We start from the raw sequence: 19,631 nt of genomic DNA, 5'->3' as shown, positions 1-19,631 counted from the left end.
TAGGAAGAAAGGCATGCTAGTCGGATACAATGAATCCGACAAGGCCTTCAGGATCTATATCCCTGGTCAACGATATGTCGAGGTAAGTAAGGATGTTACATTTGAAGAAGATAATGCTTTTAAGAAATCAAAAGGTTCTTGTGTTATTGATGAAGCTAATGACAATCAAGATATGAATGTTGATACTAACCCTGAGATTCAGAGGGAGCCTGTTGAACCTCCACCTCAAGAAGAACATAATGATCCTCCACAACCCATGAATCCCACTGATATTCCTAGTAACATTGTTGTTACCAAAAAGAGGCCTCTTTGGGTAAGAAACACCATTCAAGAAGCCGAAAGATTTGCTGCCCCCAGTGGCACCTTCCGTGAAACCAAGAGACCTCAAGTATTCTCCAACTACGTTGCATTGATGTGCAATCTCATTGAAACTGAACCTTGCAATGTTGAAGAAGCCTTGAACCATCATGCCTGGAAGCTTGCTATGGATGAAGAGTATCAGTCAATCATCAAGAATGATGTTTGGGATATTGTGCCCAGACCCAAAGGTAAATCTGTTGTTTCCTCTAAATGGTTATTTAACATTAAACATAATGTTGATGGTAGCATTGAAAAATATAAGGCTAGATTTGTAGCTCGTGGTTTTTCTCAAAAGGAAGGCATAGACTATGAAGAAACATTTGCTCTTGTTGCTAGATATACTTCTATTAGAACTATAATAGCTATTGTTGCTGCTAGAAGTTGGAAGCTACATCAAATGGATGTTAAAACTGCCTTCCTTAATGGTGTCATTGAGGAAGAGGTCTATATTGAACAACCTGAGGGTTATGAGATTCAGGATAGAATAACTCATGTGTGCAGGTTGAAGAAAGCTTTGTATGGCCTTAAACAAGCTCCTCGTGCTTGGTATGAAAGAATTGATAAATACTTGTTAAGTCCAGGTTTTTTGTAAAAATGATGCTGACTCTAACATCCACTTTAAGTTATCCAATGATGAAATGCTAATTCTAGTTCTGTATGTGGGTGATTTATTTCTTACTGGTAAAGATGAACTTATCATTAGATGCAAGAAAGAACTAGCTTCAGAAATTTGAAATGAAAGACTTAGGTCTAATGCATTATTTTCTAGGTCTAGAAGTATGGCAAAGATCTAACGAAATTTTTCTAAGTCAAGGAAAGTATACTATTGATATTTTGAAAAGATTTAGAATGATGGATTGTAAACCTATGTCTACTCCTATGGAATCTAACTTAAAGAAGTTAAGTGTTTCTGCAGCTAACTCTAATTTTGCAGATCCATCGGAGTACAGGCAGTTGATTGGATCAATGATGTATCTAGTTAACACTAGACCAAACATATGCTTTGCAGTGAATGCTCTCAGCCAGTTCATGAGCATGCCCAAACATGTTCATCTTGTTGCAGCCAAGCACATTCTAAGATACTTGCGAGGCACTGTTAGTTATGGGCTGAAGTATCCACTTAACACCCCAATAACCTTGGAAGGTTATTCAGATGCAGATTGGGCTAGAAGCGTCAAAGACAGGAAAAGCACTTCTAGCATTTGTTTCAGCTTAGGATCCGCAGTGATCTCTTGGGCTTGCAAAAAACAATCCTCAGTGGCACTAAACACTGCTGAAGCTGAGTATATTGCAGCAAGCGTAGCTTCTATAGAAGCAGTATGGCTTCGTAAGCTTCTTGTTGGGTTGTTTGGTCAGCCTTGGGATTCTATAGTTATTCATTGTGCTAATCACAGTTGTATCAAAATGTCTATCAATCCAGTGTTTCATGACAGGTCAAAAGATGTGGAAACTCATTATCACTTCATTCGAGATATGGTGCAAAGAGGCGCCATTCAGCTGAAGTATGTCAGCACTGACGAGCAGGTTGCAGATATTCTTACCAAGCCTCTGTCCAAAGTGAAGTTTGTGTACTTCAAGGACAGACTCGGTATTGTGGAAAATGAAACCCTGATTGAGAGGGAGTCTCAATCTCAGTGATACATTGTGTTGTATCAAACCACCCTCTGCGGGCAATGTAAGGTGGTATTGTAATCTTCTCAAGGAGAAGAGTAATTGTTAACCATCCTTTGCGGGCAATGTAAGATGATATTGTAATCTTCTCAAGGAGATGAGTAACTGTTAACCATCTTCTGTGGGCAATGTAAGATGGTATTGTAATCTTCTCAGGGAGAAGAGTAATTGTTAACCATCCTCTGCGGGCAATGTAAGGTGGATCCAGTCTATGCTTGTGTGCGAGCTGGCAGATTATATTATGTAGTTCCATTGTATGCATGTGTGCAAGATGGAAGACTACAATATTCTGATTATGTAATCCATTCTTTGCTTGTGTGCAAGATGGAAGATTATAGTTATGTTTCTCCTCCCTAATTAAGAGGGAGTGTTGATTTTAATTAGGGAATGGCGGATTCCAATTGCCTTGGGCAACATTGGAATCCGCCCAAAGGGCTGGCCCCTCTCCTCAAATGTGTAGGGCAGGGCCCTATACCTCACGGCAACATTAAACCTCACACCACACAACTTAAACCCCACGCCACATACTCAATGTGTTGATAAAATAGGGCCGACCCTATTCACAAGGCAATTGCTAAAAGGGAAAAATATAATTAAAGATAATTATAAGGAAAGCCGACCTATCTAAAGGCTTCGCTCCACATATAAGTAATTGTCAAACCTTATTGTTATTCACTCATTTTTTTCCATGCGAAATATACCTCTATTGACTGCGAAGGTTAAAGAAGCTAACATATCCATACTTCGGTACACTACAGCAGAGCACCTCTAGGTTTGGCGAAGCACATTCAAAAATCTGTGAATCATCATTAGGAGTCAGCAAACCTTTGTGGATGCACAGCAAATTCCTTGAAAGCACAGCAAACCCTTCTTGAAGTTCTGCAATCTAGGTTAAAGGGGCAGCAAACATCAACGAAGTGACAGCAACCATCATTCATGTGACAGCAAGCTAATCTTGAAGGCAGCTACCTCAATCTGCCATCCTTCTTGTGACAGCAACGTCTGCATCTTCAAATACTTGAGATAAGTGTTGTAATGATTACATGACTATAATCCATAATCAGAACTGAGGATCTTTTCTGGCTGGGTTTTTCCTCCTTGGAGGTTTTCCCAGGGTAACTGTGTCTTGTTCTCATTTTGTTCATTTCTATGTTGTCACTAATTTCTAAATTCTTTCAGCTAATCAAACTATTTAGAAACTAAATATAAATTCTGCGTTTATATCAATCTGAAAGTGTTAAAATTAACATTCGGAACTCTGGAACCCCGAGGTTCCGAAGTTCTTTCCCTTGTTTTCCTTCCTTTCCCCGGAACTCCGGAACCCTGAGGTTCCGAAATTCCTTTCCTCTCTGTAGCCTTTCTTCTATCCTTGCCCGAAACCTCGGAACCCCAAGGTTCCGAAGTTCCCCTTCTCTCTTTAGCCCTTTCCCTTTCTTTTCCCAGAACTCCCGAACCCCGAGGTTTCGAGGTCCCTTTGCCTTTCCTTTTCTGCTTCTCTCCGGAACCCCGAGGTTCCGAGGTCCCTTTGCCTTTCCTTTTCTACTTCTCTCCAAAACCTCGGGGTTCCGAAGTTCCTTTCCTTAGTAGGCTTTCTATTCCCCAAACTTCCGGCTTGCGACATTTCAGACAGCGTGATCAACACTCAAGGCCCTAAATGCTCTGTCGACTGTTACAACCTATTTACCTTCTATTCATGAGCTACAGAGGCGCATTTATTGAGGTTTGCAGGCCCGTCCGAGAATATTCTAGGGGTCATAAATGTGGATTTGAGAGCTTTTTATGACAAGGTATGGGCTGGCTTGACTTTTGGCTCAAGCCATCCCCTTCTAGACATGATTTGACCCCTAAAAGTAGGGTTTTTTGGGGAAATTTGACCAGGATGGTTGGTGTTCCCCACTTGGATGCAACTATTTGGAAAAGTATATAAAGGTTGTTAAGCCTCGTTGTAAGGGATTCTCTCCCTACTGGCTTGAGCTATTCCATGCTCTCCCACTTCTCTTGTATTTATCTTGCATTTATGCAACTGTAAGTTGGCCCTTGGCCTTATAATTAATTGAAATCAACATTCTTGCCTTCTTTCAACTTATGTATGATGTGTATGCTTCCTTACCTTCATCATAGGTGTATGTTTTGTGGTTCTTCTCTCATATATGTTGTGTTAACTTGTTTTTTGAGTGTGACTTGTGGGAATCCTTCTCCCCTCTTGACACTTGGCAAATTCTAACCTCCATACATGCATTTGGGTCACTCATGCAACTGAAGTTTGAGCATCATCTGGGTGTTTCAATTGATTCTTTGTGTCATTTCAAGTAGGGAGAGAAACAATCTCTTCTTGGTGCATCACCTCCTTTTGTTTTAAGCATTTCTCTCTTCCCTTTACCTCTGCAATTTGTTAGGATAGGCTTAGGAGTAAGTTTTGAAGTGTTGAGTTCGTTCAATAATTGCACCTGGATTGAGAAAGAAGTCGGCCTTCTCCAAACATTCAACCCCCTTGGGCAAGGTCCCACACTTCGGGGTTGTTTCCATGTTTCACAAGGTTGCAAGCTTTTGTGATAACAGAACCCAACATCATTTTCCTAATCTTTGAAAACTGAGGAAAAATTCTAAGCAATTCTATTGCCAACAAGGTTGCCGAAAGTGGTTCGAGTGGTCGACAGTTTTATTTTTCTCACCAAAGTGCTGGAAACTCAAAGGGACATGTTAAGTAGGAACAAAAGAAAGCTTGTGACCATCTTGGCCAAGGTTTATAAGGTTTCATAACATCTATTAGCTCCTAGCAAGGTTCTCACAAGTTTGTCAAAGCCCGATGAGGTTGCCAAAAGTGGTTCTATTGCCAAAACCAAGTTCCGACACAAAAGGACGAAAAATGATTAGCAAAAAGAAAAGAAAGATTTGGCTAAGGGGCATTGACAAAAGGTAAAGATTCCACACCTCTGCAGGGACCCGACAAGACTCTCAGACACTCATTGGAATCCAACACGTTTCTTATTACTTATTATAGAGACAAAGAGCAAAGTGTGTTGAAGGTTTGGGGTGGTTTAAAACCACTCAAGATTTGAAACAAGTTTAAAAGCTAGCAAAGTTCACCGACATCAAAGGAAGAGAAATCCAAAAGGAGTAAAGTGTTAAGTCATCAAGAGTTGTAAGAGGTTGTAGAACCTCCATCAACTTCGGCCCAGGTTTTCATAACCATGTTGAGGCCTAACAGTCATTTTTTGAACCTTATCATTTCTTCGAAGAAAAATAAGTGTTATGTGTGTCAAAGATCTATAAAGGTTCCAAAACCTCTATTGGCTTACTTTGATGCTAGGGCATTACTTTCTCCCACCTACCATTCCATAGCACCATAATACACCTACAACATTCACCAACCACCAAATCCGATGGGTGGCCAAAATCAATTGTCTTATGCTAAACCATGGCTCATCAATTGCAGATCGCTTTTTTTACGTGTCATTCCCTAGGCCATTATGGTCAGCGGACTTGATCAAAGCAATGAAAGAAATGTTCATGTCTCAATTGATCAAATCTAATTTGAAAGGACATCTATCTGCAAATCATTGGTTGGGATGGCGGCTAGGAGTTGGGTCTCTGCAACCTACCACAAATTTAATTCTGACAGTTTTGTCGTCTCCCTTCAATAGAGTAAAAACTCTACAACCCTCATTTGCAGGAGGTTCTTTCTCAATTTCAAACCAAAGGAACAAAGAAGAGTGATTCTCTTGTAATTTTCTCATATTGTAAACTAGCTCAATGCCTTAGAAATTAATGAAAATTGTTGTTTCAGCTCTTCTCTATCCTTGTATGTTGTGTATATCTCATTTTCAAACTAGTTTGTATATGATTGGCTTCCCTTTCTATTCTGTTTAATGTTGTTCAGGTGACAATAGTTATTATCACGCCCCGCAGAACCAGTTTAATGAGTCTTGCATCATTCTGCTAAAAAGACTGGAGTTATGCTTAGTCGTTGTAGCCATTGAATACATCATACAAGCACCTAGCTATTCCAGTCTCTTGGCTTCAAATCATGTTGATCATCATGCCAAATGAATAAACCAAAGCATTCTGTAAAGCTAAGCATTATGAATCTTACCTTTATCTTCGGCAAGGAAAAAATCTAGCAAACAACCTTCACCATATTTAAGAGTCCAATCAAGGGTTCTACACCTACTACTAGTGTTTCCTCCTAGCCAAACAAAACACTATTTCATACTCCTATAGCTGTTCCAACAAACTACGTCTTTGTCACCTCCAATGTAGGCAACCCTCTTGTCCTAGCTCACAGGGATAATATTCCAGTAGCAGCTTTAAAATGTATACCCTATTTCACTGGTGAAAATGCTACCACTCCTATAGAACACATCCAAGATGTTGCAAATATACATTACATTCATAATATCATATACCGTAGCTATTACACTGCTTGCCACCTCCTTAAAGGCAAAGGCACTGTAATGGTATAGAGGGTTACAGCCAAATTCAATTCATAATTGGGATGAATTAAGAGAGAAGCTTTGCCAGCAATTCAAGGATAAGAGTGACCACCTATCCCTAGTAGAAAAACTGACCACTACTAAAAGAGCTCCTCATGAGTTCATGGGAGACTTCAACTTAGGTTCCAGAATGCTTGGGATAGAATTCCTACTTTGGTCAAGCCTTTCCCAAATCATGCATTTTTATATTATCTTAGGCCTCTAAGGAATGACATTGTTGTTATGATTCAATCTATGGGAGGAACTGTAATACCGGATGCCTATGATATTGCTATAAGATTGGAAAATTGTTTGATCCAAGCGAGAAAAAATGCCCCAAGGCTCCCAATGCCTCTATTCCTAAAGATTCCACCTACCCAGCCAATCTTGGCACTTATTCATATGGCAACAACTAGTTGACCAACTACTTATGTTGCTTCTTTCAATGAGTTGCATTAGGCCAGAACTTTGTTACAAAATTTTGGAATGAGTTACTGAATCTAAAGGTGCGACAGGCCCAAAATAACAGACATTATGAGCCTTATAACCAAGCTTACCAATCTAATAGGCAGCCCTATCAAGGAAATTTCCAAGCTCAAAATCAGTTGAGCTATGTTAGTCCTTTAAGTTCCTTATATCCAACTGCTGCAAGTTCTTCAAAAGCTATTGTTAGAGTATAGAACAATTTGGTTCAAGCCCAAGCTTTGATGGTTCAAAATGAAGCAACACTCCCAGAAAAGCAAGTTGAATCATGTCAAAAAGGGGTGCTAAAGCAAGAACAAGTTCACAGTGATTCCATCCAAACGAATTGGGATGAAAGGGAGGTTGCTGGTAATGAGCAGGTGTAAGATGAGGATGTTTTCTGTGATGCCAATCAGCAAGCATTTGTGTTCCTTGATGAGACCAATGAGGATTTCCAATCTGGTGATGAGAAGTCTGCCCCTACTGTTAAAACAATATGGATAAGGAAGAGTACGTATATAGCACAGAAAATTTAGATGAATCAACTCATGTAGCTGATTATACGGAACCTACACTAGTTTGTGATGAAAGTGATGAACAAGAAAAAAAAAAACCTTGTTTGATATCTACTTTCCTTTGTTTGCTTTTCTGATTTTGAGGCTGCCAATGGTGATTGTGTACACAAGGATGGCATCAACACAACTGTACATGAAAATAAAACCACAAAAAATGGCATTGTTGCAGCAGTGGATGTGGAGGACAAATTGTGCCATGGGTCTGATTTTTGCAACAAATATGTCAATCAGTTGCCAAGAAAAAATTGAAACAGTGAGACAACTTGAAGAATTTAGTTCATCATCTTAAGTGTCTTGTGGCTCTAAAATTTGTGCTCATGGCATGTACATCACTACACATATTAGTAAAGTACGTTGGTTGCTTATTGTGCTTGAGAAGATGTTGAACAACAAAACATAGGTCAAGAGGATAATCAACTTGTTGCTCAACTTTATAGTATGGAAGAGCTTCAAAGCTCTCTATTTGATGCGAATGAGGAAGAGCTTCCCTGTGCAAATCAACAGGTTGGTGTGGCATATATTCAATTGCAACGTGAGCTAGAAGCATGTTCTTTTTGTTTCAGCTTATGCCATAAGGTCAGTTGTTGCAACAGCAATATGTCCTTGTGCGAGGAAGTTTTTTGGCTATTAAACCATGCATTTTCTCTTTTGAGGTGTCAATTTATAATTTAATACATTCTGTAATTGAATTTTGCAAAAAAAATGTTTCTTAAGAAATTTAATTTTTAGTACTTTCTAAGTTGTCGAGCTTTTTGTCAAATTTTAGCCAAGTATTTGTCAAGTTTTTGCTGAGTCAAAAAATTTGGGCTTGCTGAGTACCCTCCAAGTCCACTGCAAGCTATGGTCCTCCATAGGTTCTAGTTCTTTTGATGTTGACCTTCTTCCAAAAAACTTTATCCATGCTGCTATGTGCACACATGATGCATCGTTAGAGAGATCTGGCACTTATTTTTTATGGCTTCCCTACAACGACAAGGTTGATGCGAGTTTTTACAAGTTTAACTCGCGAGTTTTTACAAATGCAGGAAAAACGTCGGTCAAAATTCAAACATGGGAAAAACACTGGTTAAAATGCATCTTTCAAACCTTTTTTTGGCTATAAAACCATACATTTTCTCTTGTGAGATGTCAATTTTTTATTTAATACATTCTATAATTGAATTTTGCAAAAAAATAATGTTTTTTAAGAATTTAATTTTTAGTACTTTCTAAGTTGTCCAATTTTTGTCGAGTTTTTTGACAAGTTATTGCCAAGTATTTGTCAAGTTTTTGCTGAGTTGAAGGTTTTGAGCTTGCTGAGTACCCTCCAAGTCCAAGACTGTGAACTATGGTCATCAACAGGTTCTTTTGATGTTGACCTTCTTCCAAAAAATATTACCAATGCTGCTATGTGCACACCTGATGCATCGTTAGAGAGATCTAGCACTTACAACGAAAATTTTGATGATGGAATGAATCTTCACTACATGGGAAGTAATTCTTGTTTGATGCATGCAGACAGAGGGCACCATATATTGCAACTAAGAAATGAATGTAGCTATGACCTGAGGGAGATCAGCTCCTTCAGAAGACTCAACTTTGGGAGGCAAGTTGTTGACGGTTTGGCAATCAGGATTTACAAATCGTTTACATATCAAATTAGTTGTATTTTGCAAAGAACTGCTATTGCACACTTTTCATTCTCATTTTTTCGTTGTCTTGTTTTCCTCCAAGCGCAGCCTGCACATGTTGTTTTCCCTTTTTACTTGTGCTCTGAGGCATTTTCTAGTTTGTTGTGAGGCAATCATGCATTGTTGTTTGAGAAGCTTGCAGTCACTCCATGTCCAACGGACCAATAAGGCTATTGGAACCATGGTTAATGGGAAATCATCCAGTAACAGTCACCAAAATGTTGTAATTCATGCTTCTTTTTTCCTCATTGTTGTAACTAATTTGAGGAATCCCAAATGGGCCCTTATGCTCAAAAGATGTTTCTTGTTATGGTATGTCAAAGTTGTCAGCATATTCTATGGGATTGAAAACTAGTGTCAGCTCTCAACAAGGTTCTCACAACCTTGACGAAACCCAACATCACTTTCCCAACCTTTGATAAAGCAAGCAAAAATCTTAAGTGGTTCTCTTGCCGACAAGGTTGCCAAAAGTGGCTCAAGTGCCAACACCAAGTGCCAACAAGATTATTTTACTCACTTAAGTGCTGGAAACTCAAAGGGACCTGTTAAGCAAGAACATAGGAATTCTTGCGGCCATGTTGTTGAAGCTTTACAAAGATATCATAACCTCTATCAGCTCCCAACAAGTTTCTCACAGCCTTCTCAAAGCCCAACGAGGTTGCGAAAGAGGTTCTATAACCTTTGTCAAGTCCCAACAAAATTCTCAAAACGTCAACAAAAGACAAACAAGGATTAGCAAAAAGAAGAGAAAGATTTGGCGAAGTAGGGTGAATCTCCAAAAAGGAAAGGTTCTATAACGGTATAACCTTTGTCAAGTTCCAACAAGATTATCAAATTCTCATCAAAATTTGACAAATTTTTTATAACTTCTTAATGAGATGAAGAGAAAGGCACGTCGGAGGTTTGGGGAGGTTCCAAAACCACTCAAGGTTGCCGAAACAAATTTAAGAGTTGGCAAAGCTCACCGACGTCAAAGGAAAAGAAATACAAAAGGGGCTAAGTGTTAAATCGTCATGAGTTGTAAGGGGTTCTAGAAACTTCGTCGGCTCCAAACAAGGTTTTCATAACCATGTTGGAGCCCAACAACCATTTTTTAACCTTTTCATTTCTTTAGGGAAAAGCAAGTAGGTTTTGAAACCTTTGTCGACTTCTGATAAGGTTTCAAGAGCCAATACAATTAAAATATCAAAGATATAATTAAATTAAAATTAAAGAATAACAATAAAAATTAAATTAAAATATCAAAAATATAATTAAATTTAATTAAAATTAATGAATGGTCAAAAGGCTTGAAATGATAAGTTGCAACTCGCCCAAATATGAGGTATAAAAGGGAGAAGAGAACTCATTTGAAAGATTGGGAATCAGAAGTGCAGATCCGATTGTGAAAGGTTGTGTCCCTTTCAAAGGGCAAAAATAATGAAGAGTTGCACTCTTTCAAAGGGTGCTAATGGTGAAAGGGTGTCTCTTGCCAAAGGGTATACATGATGAAGAGGTGTAACCTCTCCCTCACATTGAGAGATATAAAGGAAAGGAATCAAAAGCAACCAGTGACATCACCATGGATCAGATCAGATCAGAACTGTTATTAAGTTACAGGCAGTAACATCCTTGTTCTTGGTGGTATCCATGGGGATGTGCTTAATATGTGAAGCCTAATAATGTTCTTATGCAGAATTTATTAGTAATATTAATAAAGACTGCAACATGTATAAAAGTCATACTTAATTTCATATACATTCATAGTACAACAAGATATTGACATATTTACAGTCCCAAGCTCTTAACCAGTTCTAATTCCTTTTTCTTGAGGAGTGGTGTGATGCTGTTAGGGAGAGGCGGAGTAAAACCATCTCATGATAGATGAGCCCCAAGTGTGAAAGAACTCATGATCCTGAAATCAGGACTGCGGGCCCCAAGGGTGAATGGACTGAGGTTCCGGTAATCTGGGCTGCATTAGGGAGATGGTATCATTGTGCCCTAGACAAGCAAGTCTCCCATCCAGGATTAGAAATTAGAAGGGGATTAAAATAAGGCCTGAATAGGGACAATGCCTAACTGTACTATGAGCAACCCTAGTCATTAATTCGTAATTACTGTAACATGGTGGGTAGTAATGTATGTTTCCCTTTGGGAACTGACAGCCTACAAATAGGGGGCATTACATCCAACTATCAACAAAGCTCCAAGCACAAAAATAAACATCTGATTTTAACACAAAGGCTTTACTTTATCCCACCTGTAACACCATAATACACCTGCAACATTCACCTACCACCAAATCCAACAAGTGCACAAAATCAATTTTCTTATGCTCAACCATTCCTCAATTATTGTTGCAAACCACTTCTTTTGATGCACCATTGCCCATGACGTTATTCTCAGCAGATTTTTTAGGCGGATTTGATCTTCAACACTCAACCCCGTGAGTCATTAATGGAAGGAATGTTCCTTCATGTCTCAATTGATCGGACATGATTTGAAAGGACATCTATATGTACATCATTGATTAGTATGGCGGCTTGGGTTGTGTCTTTGCAACCATCCACGAATTTAATTCTAACAATTTTGGCATCTCCCTTGAAGATAATAAAAACTCTACAACCCTCATTCTCAATAGGTTCCTTCTCACTTTCAAACAAAAAGACCAAAGAAGAGCCCTCTTGTAATCTTCCGATATTGTAAACTGGCTCAATCCCTTAGAATTAATGAAAATGTTGTTTCACTTCTTCTCTATCCATGTATGCAATGTATATCTCATTTTCAACCTAGTTTGTGGATGATTCGCTTCACTTGATATGTTGTTTAATGTCATGTTCCCTCAATTTTGTATATTAATGTATCCTCAAAGGAATTAATAATAATATTTATTAATTATTCACTGATTATTAACTTACCAATAATAATAAAATATTTTTCCCTAAAATACATTGATCATCAAATATCTTTCATTAGCAGATTATCATTGATTTACAAATAATAATGAAATATTATTCATTGCATTAATCATTAAATATTTGTAAAAGAATATTAGCAAAATAATATTAAGAATAATATTGATGAATATCATCCGGCTATTAAGTTAGCGCTATTAAAGCAGCGCTTCTGTTTTGGCACCAAATGGTGGAAAGCGGTGACTTTCCAAGGAGTCGCCACCTTCCAAACTCTTCCCAACAGATACGTCTCCTATTGCAGCCGTAGAAGGAGATAAATACAAGGCTCATGATGAATCAAGAAAAGGGGAAAAAGGTTAGAGAAGTGGAATCTATGCTCCAGCAAACACGCCAGGCATTCACCCAATTCCGGTATGAATATATGCACCCGTATTCTCTCAGTATGGACGAGAGTTTCTGATTAATAATATTGTTTTGTTGCAGTTAATATATCGTTCCTGTTGAATATTAATATATACATATAAATGTTCACTCAATAATATAACTTCCAGGAAGAATTAACCCTGTGATAATTCCAGATGACTAATCAGTTCAAATATTATTTATTACTGTATAGAGATCAATCCATGAATCATAATATTAAATTCTGCATACAGATAAATCATTGATAGATAATAATATACTGAAAAAGAATGCACACAAACTGAGAATCATCACACAATCGAATAATGAGCAATTGACAGTAATGGATAAAATGAACATTATTAAACTAATAATCAATCTGAATATTGAATAAGATATGGGTAATTATAACTGTTCATCTAATAATAATAATCTGAAAGTTAAGCTATCCCAATAGGGGGAACTGCTGTACAAGGGCACCCTATATGGATACATTGGGTAGGGGGAACTGCTGTGTTAAGGCACCCTACTAAAACTTGCATTAAAACATCACTACCATCACTCACAATTTTATGTCTATTAAATATTCACAAGAACTTTTTTTGGTTATGAATAGCTAACTATATATTAAACTCCCTATATGATTTTCCTTTAATGTAATTTGCAGTATCAATTTTGACAACTTTGTAGCAACTTTTACAATTTTTATCCAAATGACTCAAAACTTGACATAATGATCCAAAATGATCATGAATGGTCACAAATGACCTTACAAACAATAAACAACACAAAAAAAATAAAAAATAAAAACTTTTCCTCTTGTAGGCATATTAGGTCATGAGGGTGAGTGCACCATCCTTTTTAACCCCTGTTCTAAGAACTGAGACCAATAACTAAGATATTATAAAGCAATTAACCTAGGGACATTACATTTAATGCTCTTACCTCCAAACGATATTTGCTACTTTTGAGAGATGTATGTTGTGTACTAATTGTTTGCAAGAACTATCTATGGATTCTCTCTTCCCTCTTAGTGATTGCTAAACCCTGACTTTCATATACACAGTAAAAGCTACGAAATTGAGAACTGTGTGAATTTTAGCAATTTTGTTTGTTTTGTGCTTTTGTGAGCAAGGAAGAAACCCCACTAAGTCTTTGTGCATCACCACCTTCCCCTTTTTACATTCTTTCTCTCTTATTTTTCTTGTCAACCATTAGAGTGGCAGTAGGTTTTAATTTTAATCTGTATTGAGTTGGATCAACACGTTGCAACTAAAGCTTAGAAAGGAACCAACCTTCTCTAAAGGTTTGATCTCAATAGCAAGGTACCACACCTTAAAATAATTCCCATTGTTGTTCAAAAATACTGAACCATGCAACTTCAGGTGACAATAATAACCAAGGAGGAAGGTCTCTTCAGGCTTAACTCTGCCTTGATAATTTTTATCACACTTCTCCAAATGGAACATGTGCACTAATACCCAGCAGAAGTTTTTCAGAACAATTGGAAAACAAAAGCTTATATTAGAAAGAACTAGGCCAAAAAGTTTTTGGAAGAACTAGATTTTGCCTAAAGAGAGTTTGCAAGAGAATCCTATTAATGTTATCCTTCAAGATTAGGTAAATAAAGAAAATAATTAATATCTCTCAAGGGTTTATAGCTAAGGGAGATAATGGTTGGAGGTATCTTTTCAATTTACTTAGAGCTAAAAGGAAAAAGTGGTCCCACTCTGATTGATGAAGTTTTAGCAGATGACCAATTGAAGATTGGGGGGAATTCACTCTTTCTATTAAAAACCGTTCACCTCTGATGGAGCTCATAGAAAACAGAGGTAAGGAACCTCTACAGGAAAATTACTCCTAAAATGCTAAGCGTTGGGGCTGTTGATGACCTTTACAAGGATATTGAATTGGACAAGATCAACCATGTGATTAAAAAAGAGTCCCAAGTCAGTGATGGCATTCCTATTTAATTTTACAAGAAAAACTCTGTTTGGGTACCTAACAAGTATATAATGAAACATTTGACATTGGTAAAAAAACTAGAGACCCATAACAGTGTTAGTCTCATATAATATTTTTTGTCAAAATCCTTGCTGTGAAATTGAAAAGAGTCTTGCCCAAGGTGGTCCAATGGTTTCAAACTGGCATTTAAAAAGTCAAATATATAATGGAAAATCTAATTACCAGTTGGGAAAGTTTAGAGTGGGCTAAAGTTTCTAGGCAGAATGCATGCATGGTTATGTTGGATTTTGAGAAATCATATAATAGAATTGAACAATCTTTTATTGTGATGGCAATGGAAACTTCAGGTTTTAAAGATTCTTTTCTGAAGATATGTTAAACTTTATTTGTATTTAAGGATGCTTCTACTCAGATATATATCAATGGAAAAATTCCCCGACCCCCCCCCCCCGTAAATTTCAAAGGTCAATCAAACAAGGGTGCACTTTTGGCCCCTTGTTTATAATTCCAAGTGAAGCTCTTTACTCCTTGCTCAGAGAGATATTCACATGACCTCTAGTGAAAGGGACAACTATCCTAATGGTTTTAACCTTGTCAATATTCAATTTGTGGATGACACGTCTCTTTTCCCATATTTAGATGAAAGTAATTTGAAAAACATGATGAATAATTTGGATTTTATATTGTGTATCTTTTGGTTCTAGTTTATCAGGGCAAAATTGCATTTTGGTGAATTGGAATGAAAATCCCCCTAGTTAGTTTAAGAGAGTTAGATGTGCTTGAAGTGATCGTAACTAAATAGATAAGCATCTTGGAATCCTCTTTTTTAAATCTCTATACTTGGGAATAATTGAAACTGGATTGTCAAGAAAAGAGAAAAAAAAATTGATGGATGACAGGTGCATCAGTTATCTATAGCTAGAACCGGTTTCAAATTTGTCAAAAGGTTCTTGCTTCCTTTAATTTGTACCATGTTTCTACTTGGCTATTTGGAAGTTACCAAGTTGAAAGAATTGAGATTCATAAAGTGATAAGAGACCTTTTATGGTCAGACAGGAATGAAAGCAAAAAAAAGCATGCAATGAACTGGCAATGGTGTTATATGACCAGAAAATATGGGAGAATAGGTTTGAGAAATCTAAAAGTGTACAGTATATCCCTTGCTGTTTGGGTAATCAAATCTTTTAAAGATGATGAACCTTGGGAGGTGTTGATCAAAAAACAACATTTCTTGTGCTGTTCCAAAAAACAGAAAACCTTGGATGGGTTTGCACCATCACGACATTATGTTTGGCAATTGCATCTGTTATATATCGCTAGAAGGTTTCAAACATATCAAAAAAAAATTGCTTCCTTTGATTTGTACTATGCTTCTCATAACAGCAAAAGTCATTTGTGGAAAAAAGCAGCAAACCAAAGTATAAGATTTTTTTTTTTAAATCAAATTTAAAAAATAAAAGTAAAAATTGTATAAAAAGAGAGAAAAACTACCTTTTTTTAAAAATTAAGGGCATTTCCATAGAGCTTAGAGATATACCAAAATTGAAAGAATTCATAAACTGGTAAGAGACCTTTTATGGTCAGATGAGAAGGAAGCAATAAAACACGTCGTGAATTGAAAATGGAGCTACATGCAAAAAAAAATGGGGGAATTGGTCTCAGAAATCTAAAAGTGAATGGTATATCCTCTGTCGTAAAAAGCTTAATCAAGTCATTTAAAGGTGATGAACCTTGGAAGGCTTATATAAGAAATAGAATTGATTCTGCTATTACAAAAAACATAAAATCTTGGATGGGTTTATGTGATGAATCCTTGCTGGTTCAACTCTTCAACTGCTGTAATTTGTAGATCTTCTTTGTAATTTTTAATTACTAAGATGGTCTTTCAAAAATAGACAGATGTTGTAGAAGAGGGTTTCTTTAATTTGCAACACATATTGAAATAATACATGAATTTAATCAACTGAAACAATGAATTGGAGAATTTAGAAGCATACCCGTAGGTCCTTAGCCAATTTATTGAAAAGAAAGAAAAAATCAGCAACTTACAAAGTTCTGATTTTTATTCTGAAACAACTCAGATCTGCTCTTATTTAATACTAAGACACCCAAACAGTGGAAGATGGCGCCAATAAATGAGCAAGTTGTGTGTTTGGGAAAAGAAGCCTCCAAACCACAGAAGAATTAACAACAAAACAATAAATAGGGAAACCTACAACAAATCTGCCTTGTAAGAAGCCAAATCTGCCCCAATTCAATTCAATTTGACTTCTGAATGAAGCCAACCAAGCTGCAACAATTCGATTGATCTTTCACAATCTCAAAGCTACTGAATTCTGAAGAATGCACGCTCTCCAAAACAGGTCCAAACCCTAGCTGCCATAGCCAAGTGCTCAGAAGAAAATGTAAAATGCTCAATATCAATGAATGAGGTTTAATTTCCATCTTGGCTGCCTAAATACCCAAAAGGTACGATTTTTGGCAATTAGGGATTTAAAAATGATAACTTGCTTTTAGGGTTTCCAACTTAACCCTAAAAGCAACGCCTAGCTTAGGAGATAATAAATTTTCACTTAAATTTATTTAAGTGATGCACTTTATGATTTTATATTAATATTTCATTAAAATATTAATTGCCTGTGGAACCACTTAAAAATTCATATCTCTCTCATTATTGCTTGGAAACTGAATCTGTCAGAAGCTAGGGCCACGGTTCGCCATGCCAATGAAAATAGGACCATGTCTATTTTTAGCAATTTTCCCCAAAAAAATAGGAAATCCTCATAAAGTGTCAGAAACTGATGAAACGAAGACCAGAACTGAACTCAACACTGAACTAGAACAAATAGACAAACCACTCCTCAAGATACTGCATTACTGACCCCTTTATCCATACCTTGTTAGCCTACAAAGGTCAAAAATAGGCTAACTCCTCAAACCCAAGTCCCTAACTAAGATGGGGTCATTACAATTTATGCCCTCATGACATCTTGTTTTGGCAATTTTCTAGTGAAGCCTCCAAGCTCAACTGTTTTTGTAGTATTGAGAGGCCTTGTGAGGCAGTCAAAGGCCTGCTATGGGATCAGGAGTTTTCTCTAATAAGGATGGCAGCATTCAAAATTATAGATCAGTTTGGTGGGATTTGCAATATAAAAATAATTAATCCAGAATTAGCCTTGATCCAGGGATGCTCATATAGGGAATGGCTCTTTAAAGGATTTCATAATTTTAGAAACCTTTTCAGAAACAATCAATTCCTGTCTTGGACAGATATGACAAAAGCATTTTATTTATCCAAGAAACGAAAAGGATCCTTCTTCATTGTTAGGAAAGTTATTAAACTTTTCATCAACCAGCATTTGCTGCTGGGGTGCTCTACCACTGAGCTACTGACCCTCTTGGTGACTAGTCCATCTTTGGTTCAGGTGTGACTCATTTTCCAACACTCCCCCTTGAGCCACAACGCAGGTGCTCAGGTTGCTCTACTACTGAGCTACTGACCCTCTTGGTGACTAGTCCATCTTTGGTTCAAGTGTGACTCATTTTCCAACACTCCCCATTTTGCCACAATGCAGGTGCTCAAGGATCCTAGCTTGACCTAGCTCTGCTGACCTGGGCTCTTACAATGTTAAATTTTTCATGGACCAGCTAGGATTCAAACCTAGGACCTCCCATTTGCTTCTGGTGTGCTCTACCACTGAGCTCAAGGATTCTAGCTCAGCCTAGCTCAGCTGACCTAGGCTCTGATACACTGTTAATTTTTTCATAGATAGGCTAGGATTCAAACCTAGGACCTCGGACCTCCAATTTGCTTTTGGTGTGCTCTACCACTGAGCTACCAGCCCTCTTGGTGACTAGTCCATCTGTGGTCCAGGTGCAGCTCATGAAAGCTGCTAATAATCTGCTCAAGCACCAACTACCAGCTGCTTGCTACCATTGCTCCAACCTAGAATGAATCTCATCAAAACAGTATGGAGACCATTAGCAGTAAGAAAGATACTGCAAATCAGTGCACATTAACGGGCAGGCAGTGATATAACGCATTAACATCCATATATGAAATGTTTACTGATCACTACAATCCTCCCCTTGAGGACTTGGCAGATATCATATAAACCACATCATCATGCTACGTCTAACAATGTATAGGATAATAGATTGATACATCTCTGTTTCTATATATGGTTCTGCTTGTTGTCTTTAGCATGTCTGTATGTAGGTAGGGGTAGGGCAATATGTAACACCTTTCAATTAAAAGCAATGACATAAAAAGAATATACATGTTAAAATATTATTACTAAGGAAATTTATGATGAAAGGAGTCAACCAAGACAAGGGATCAAGTTTAGCACCTTATTTCACTATTTTGAAGATGTTTTCCCTAAGGACTTGCCTAAAGGAGTACCTCGTAGAAAAAAGTGGATCATCAAATTACGTTGGAAAAGAGGAACACGTCCTACTTATCCCAACTCTATGGATTTAGCAATTCAGAAAAAGAATAAGTGGATAGACGGGTTTGAAAGCTACATTAGAAACTATCTGCGCATCCTTCCAAGTGATCCATTGGGAAATCAATGTTGCTTGATAAGAGAAAAGTTGGCATCATATAAATGTGTATAGATAGACAGAATTGGATAAGACACTCAAGTACATCTAATCTCGCCACTTCAATTGAACAAGTCACAAAACATGGAGCCAATATCCATCAATTTGTTTGAACTCGGTAATTCAAAATAGAAATAACTTGACTTGCATCTTCAAGAATATGCGCAATGCCCTCCAACCACAAAAACAAATAATAGCAGAAGATTTTATTAAATTGAGGTATTCAAATTATATCTAAATGCCAAACCTAAAGGAGACAAACAGTAACAGAGACCATTCCACCCTCAAGAAGGGTTACGATACATACCCCAAGATCAAGTACATGAACAGCGCAGTGAAAAACAACTTTGTCTGGTTAAGCATTGTAAAAGTGAGAGAATCAAGATTTCGATAAGAAACTTGCAATAAACTGTTTTGCAAAGCATATATTGCAGCTGGAAGGGCTGAAGCTGTCAATGAACCTATAAAAGTCCATTCTTTGCGAAGTCTTCCCAAGCTGCCTTCACGCAACATAAGTATTAAAGCACATAGAACCTGCGTATAAGCAAAAGGTGC

At 37.4% G+C, this 19,631-nt stretch overlaps 1 protein-coding gene across 1 annotated transcript in view; it reads right to left on the bottom strand.

Annotated features, from left to right (window-relative positions):
- The window catches only part of LOC131079625 (UDP-N-acetylglucosamine transporter ROCK1), a 44,021-nt gene that overhangs the window by 20,197 nt on the left and 4,193 nt on the right, over nucleotides 1-19,631 (bottom strand). Inside the window, exon 3 of the mRNA XM_058017628.2 lies at nucleotides 19,384-19,610. Within this exon, the coding sequence (XP_057873611.1) occupies nucleotides 19,384-19,610 (227 nt within the window). The remainder of the gene's footprint in view (nucleotides 1-19,383; nucleotides 19,611-19,631) is intronic.

This window comes from Cryptomeria japonica, chromosome 8 (genome assembly GCF_030272615.1).
Source record: "Cryptomeria japonica chromosome 8, Sugi_1.0, whole genome shotgun sequence".
NCBI classification, from domain to species: domain Eukaryota; kingdom Viridiplantae; phylum Streptophyta; class Pinopsida; order Cupressales; family Cupressaceae; genus Cryptomeria; species Cryptomeria japonica.
This window is presented reverse-complemented; position numbering and strand designations above follow the sequence as displayed.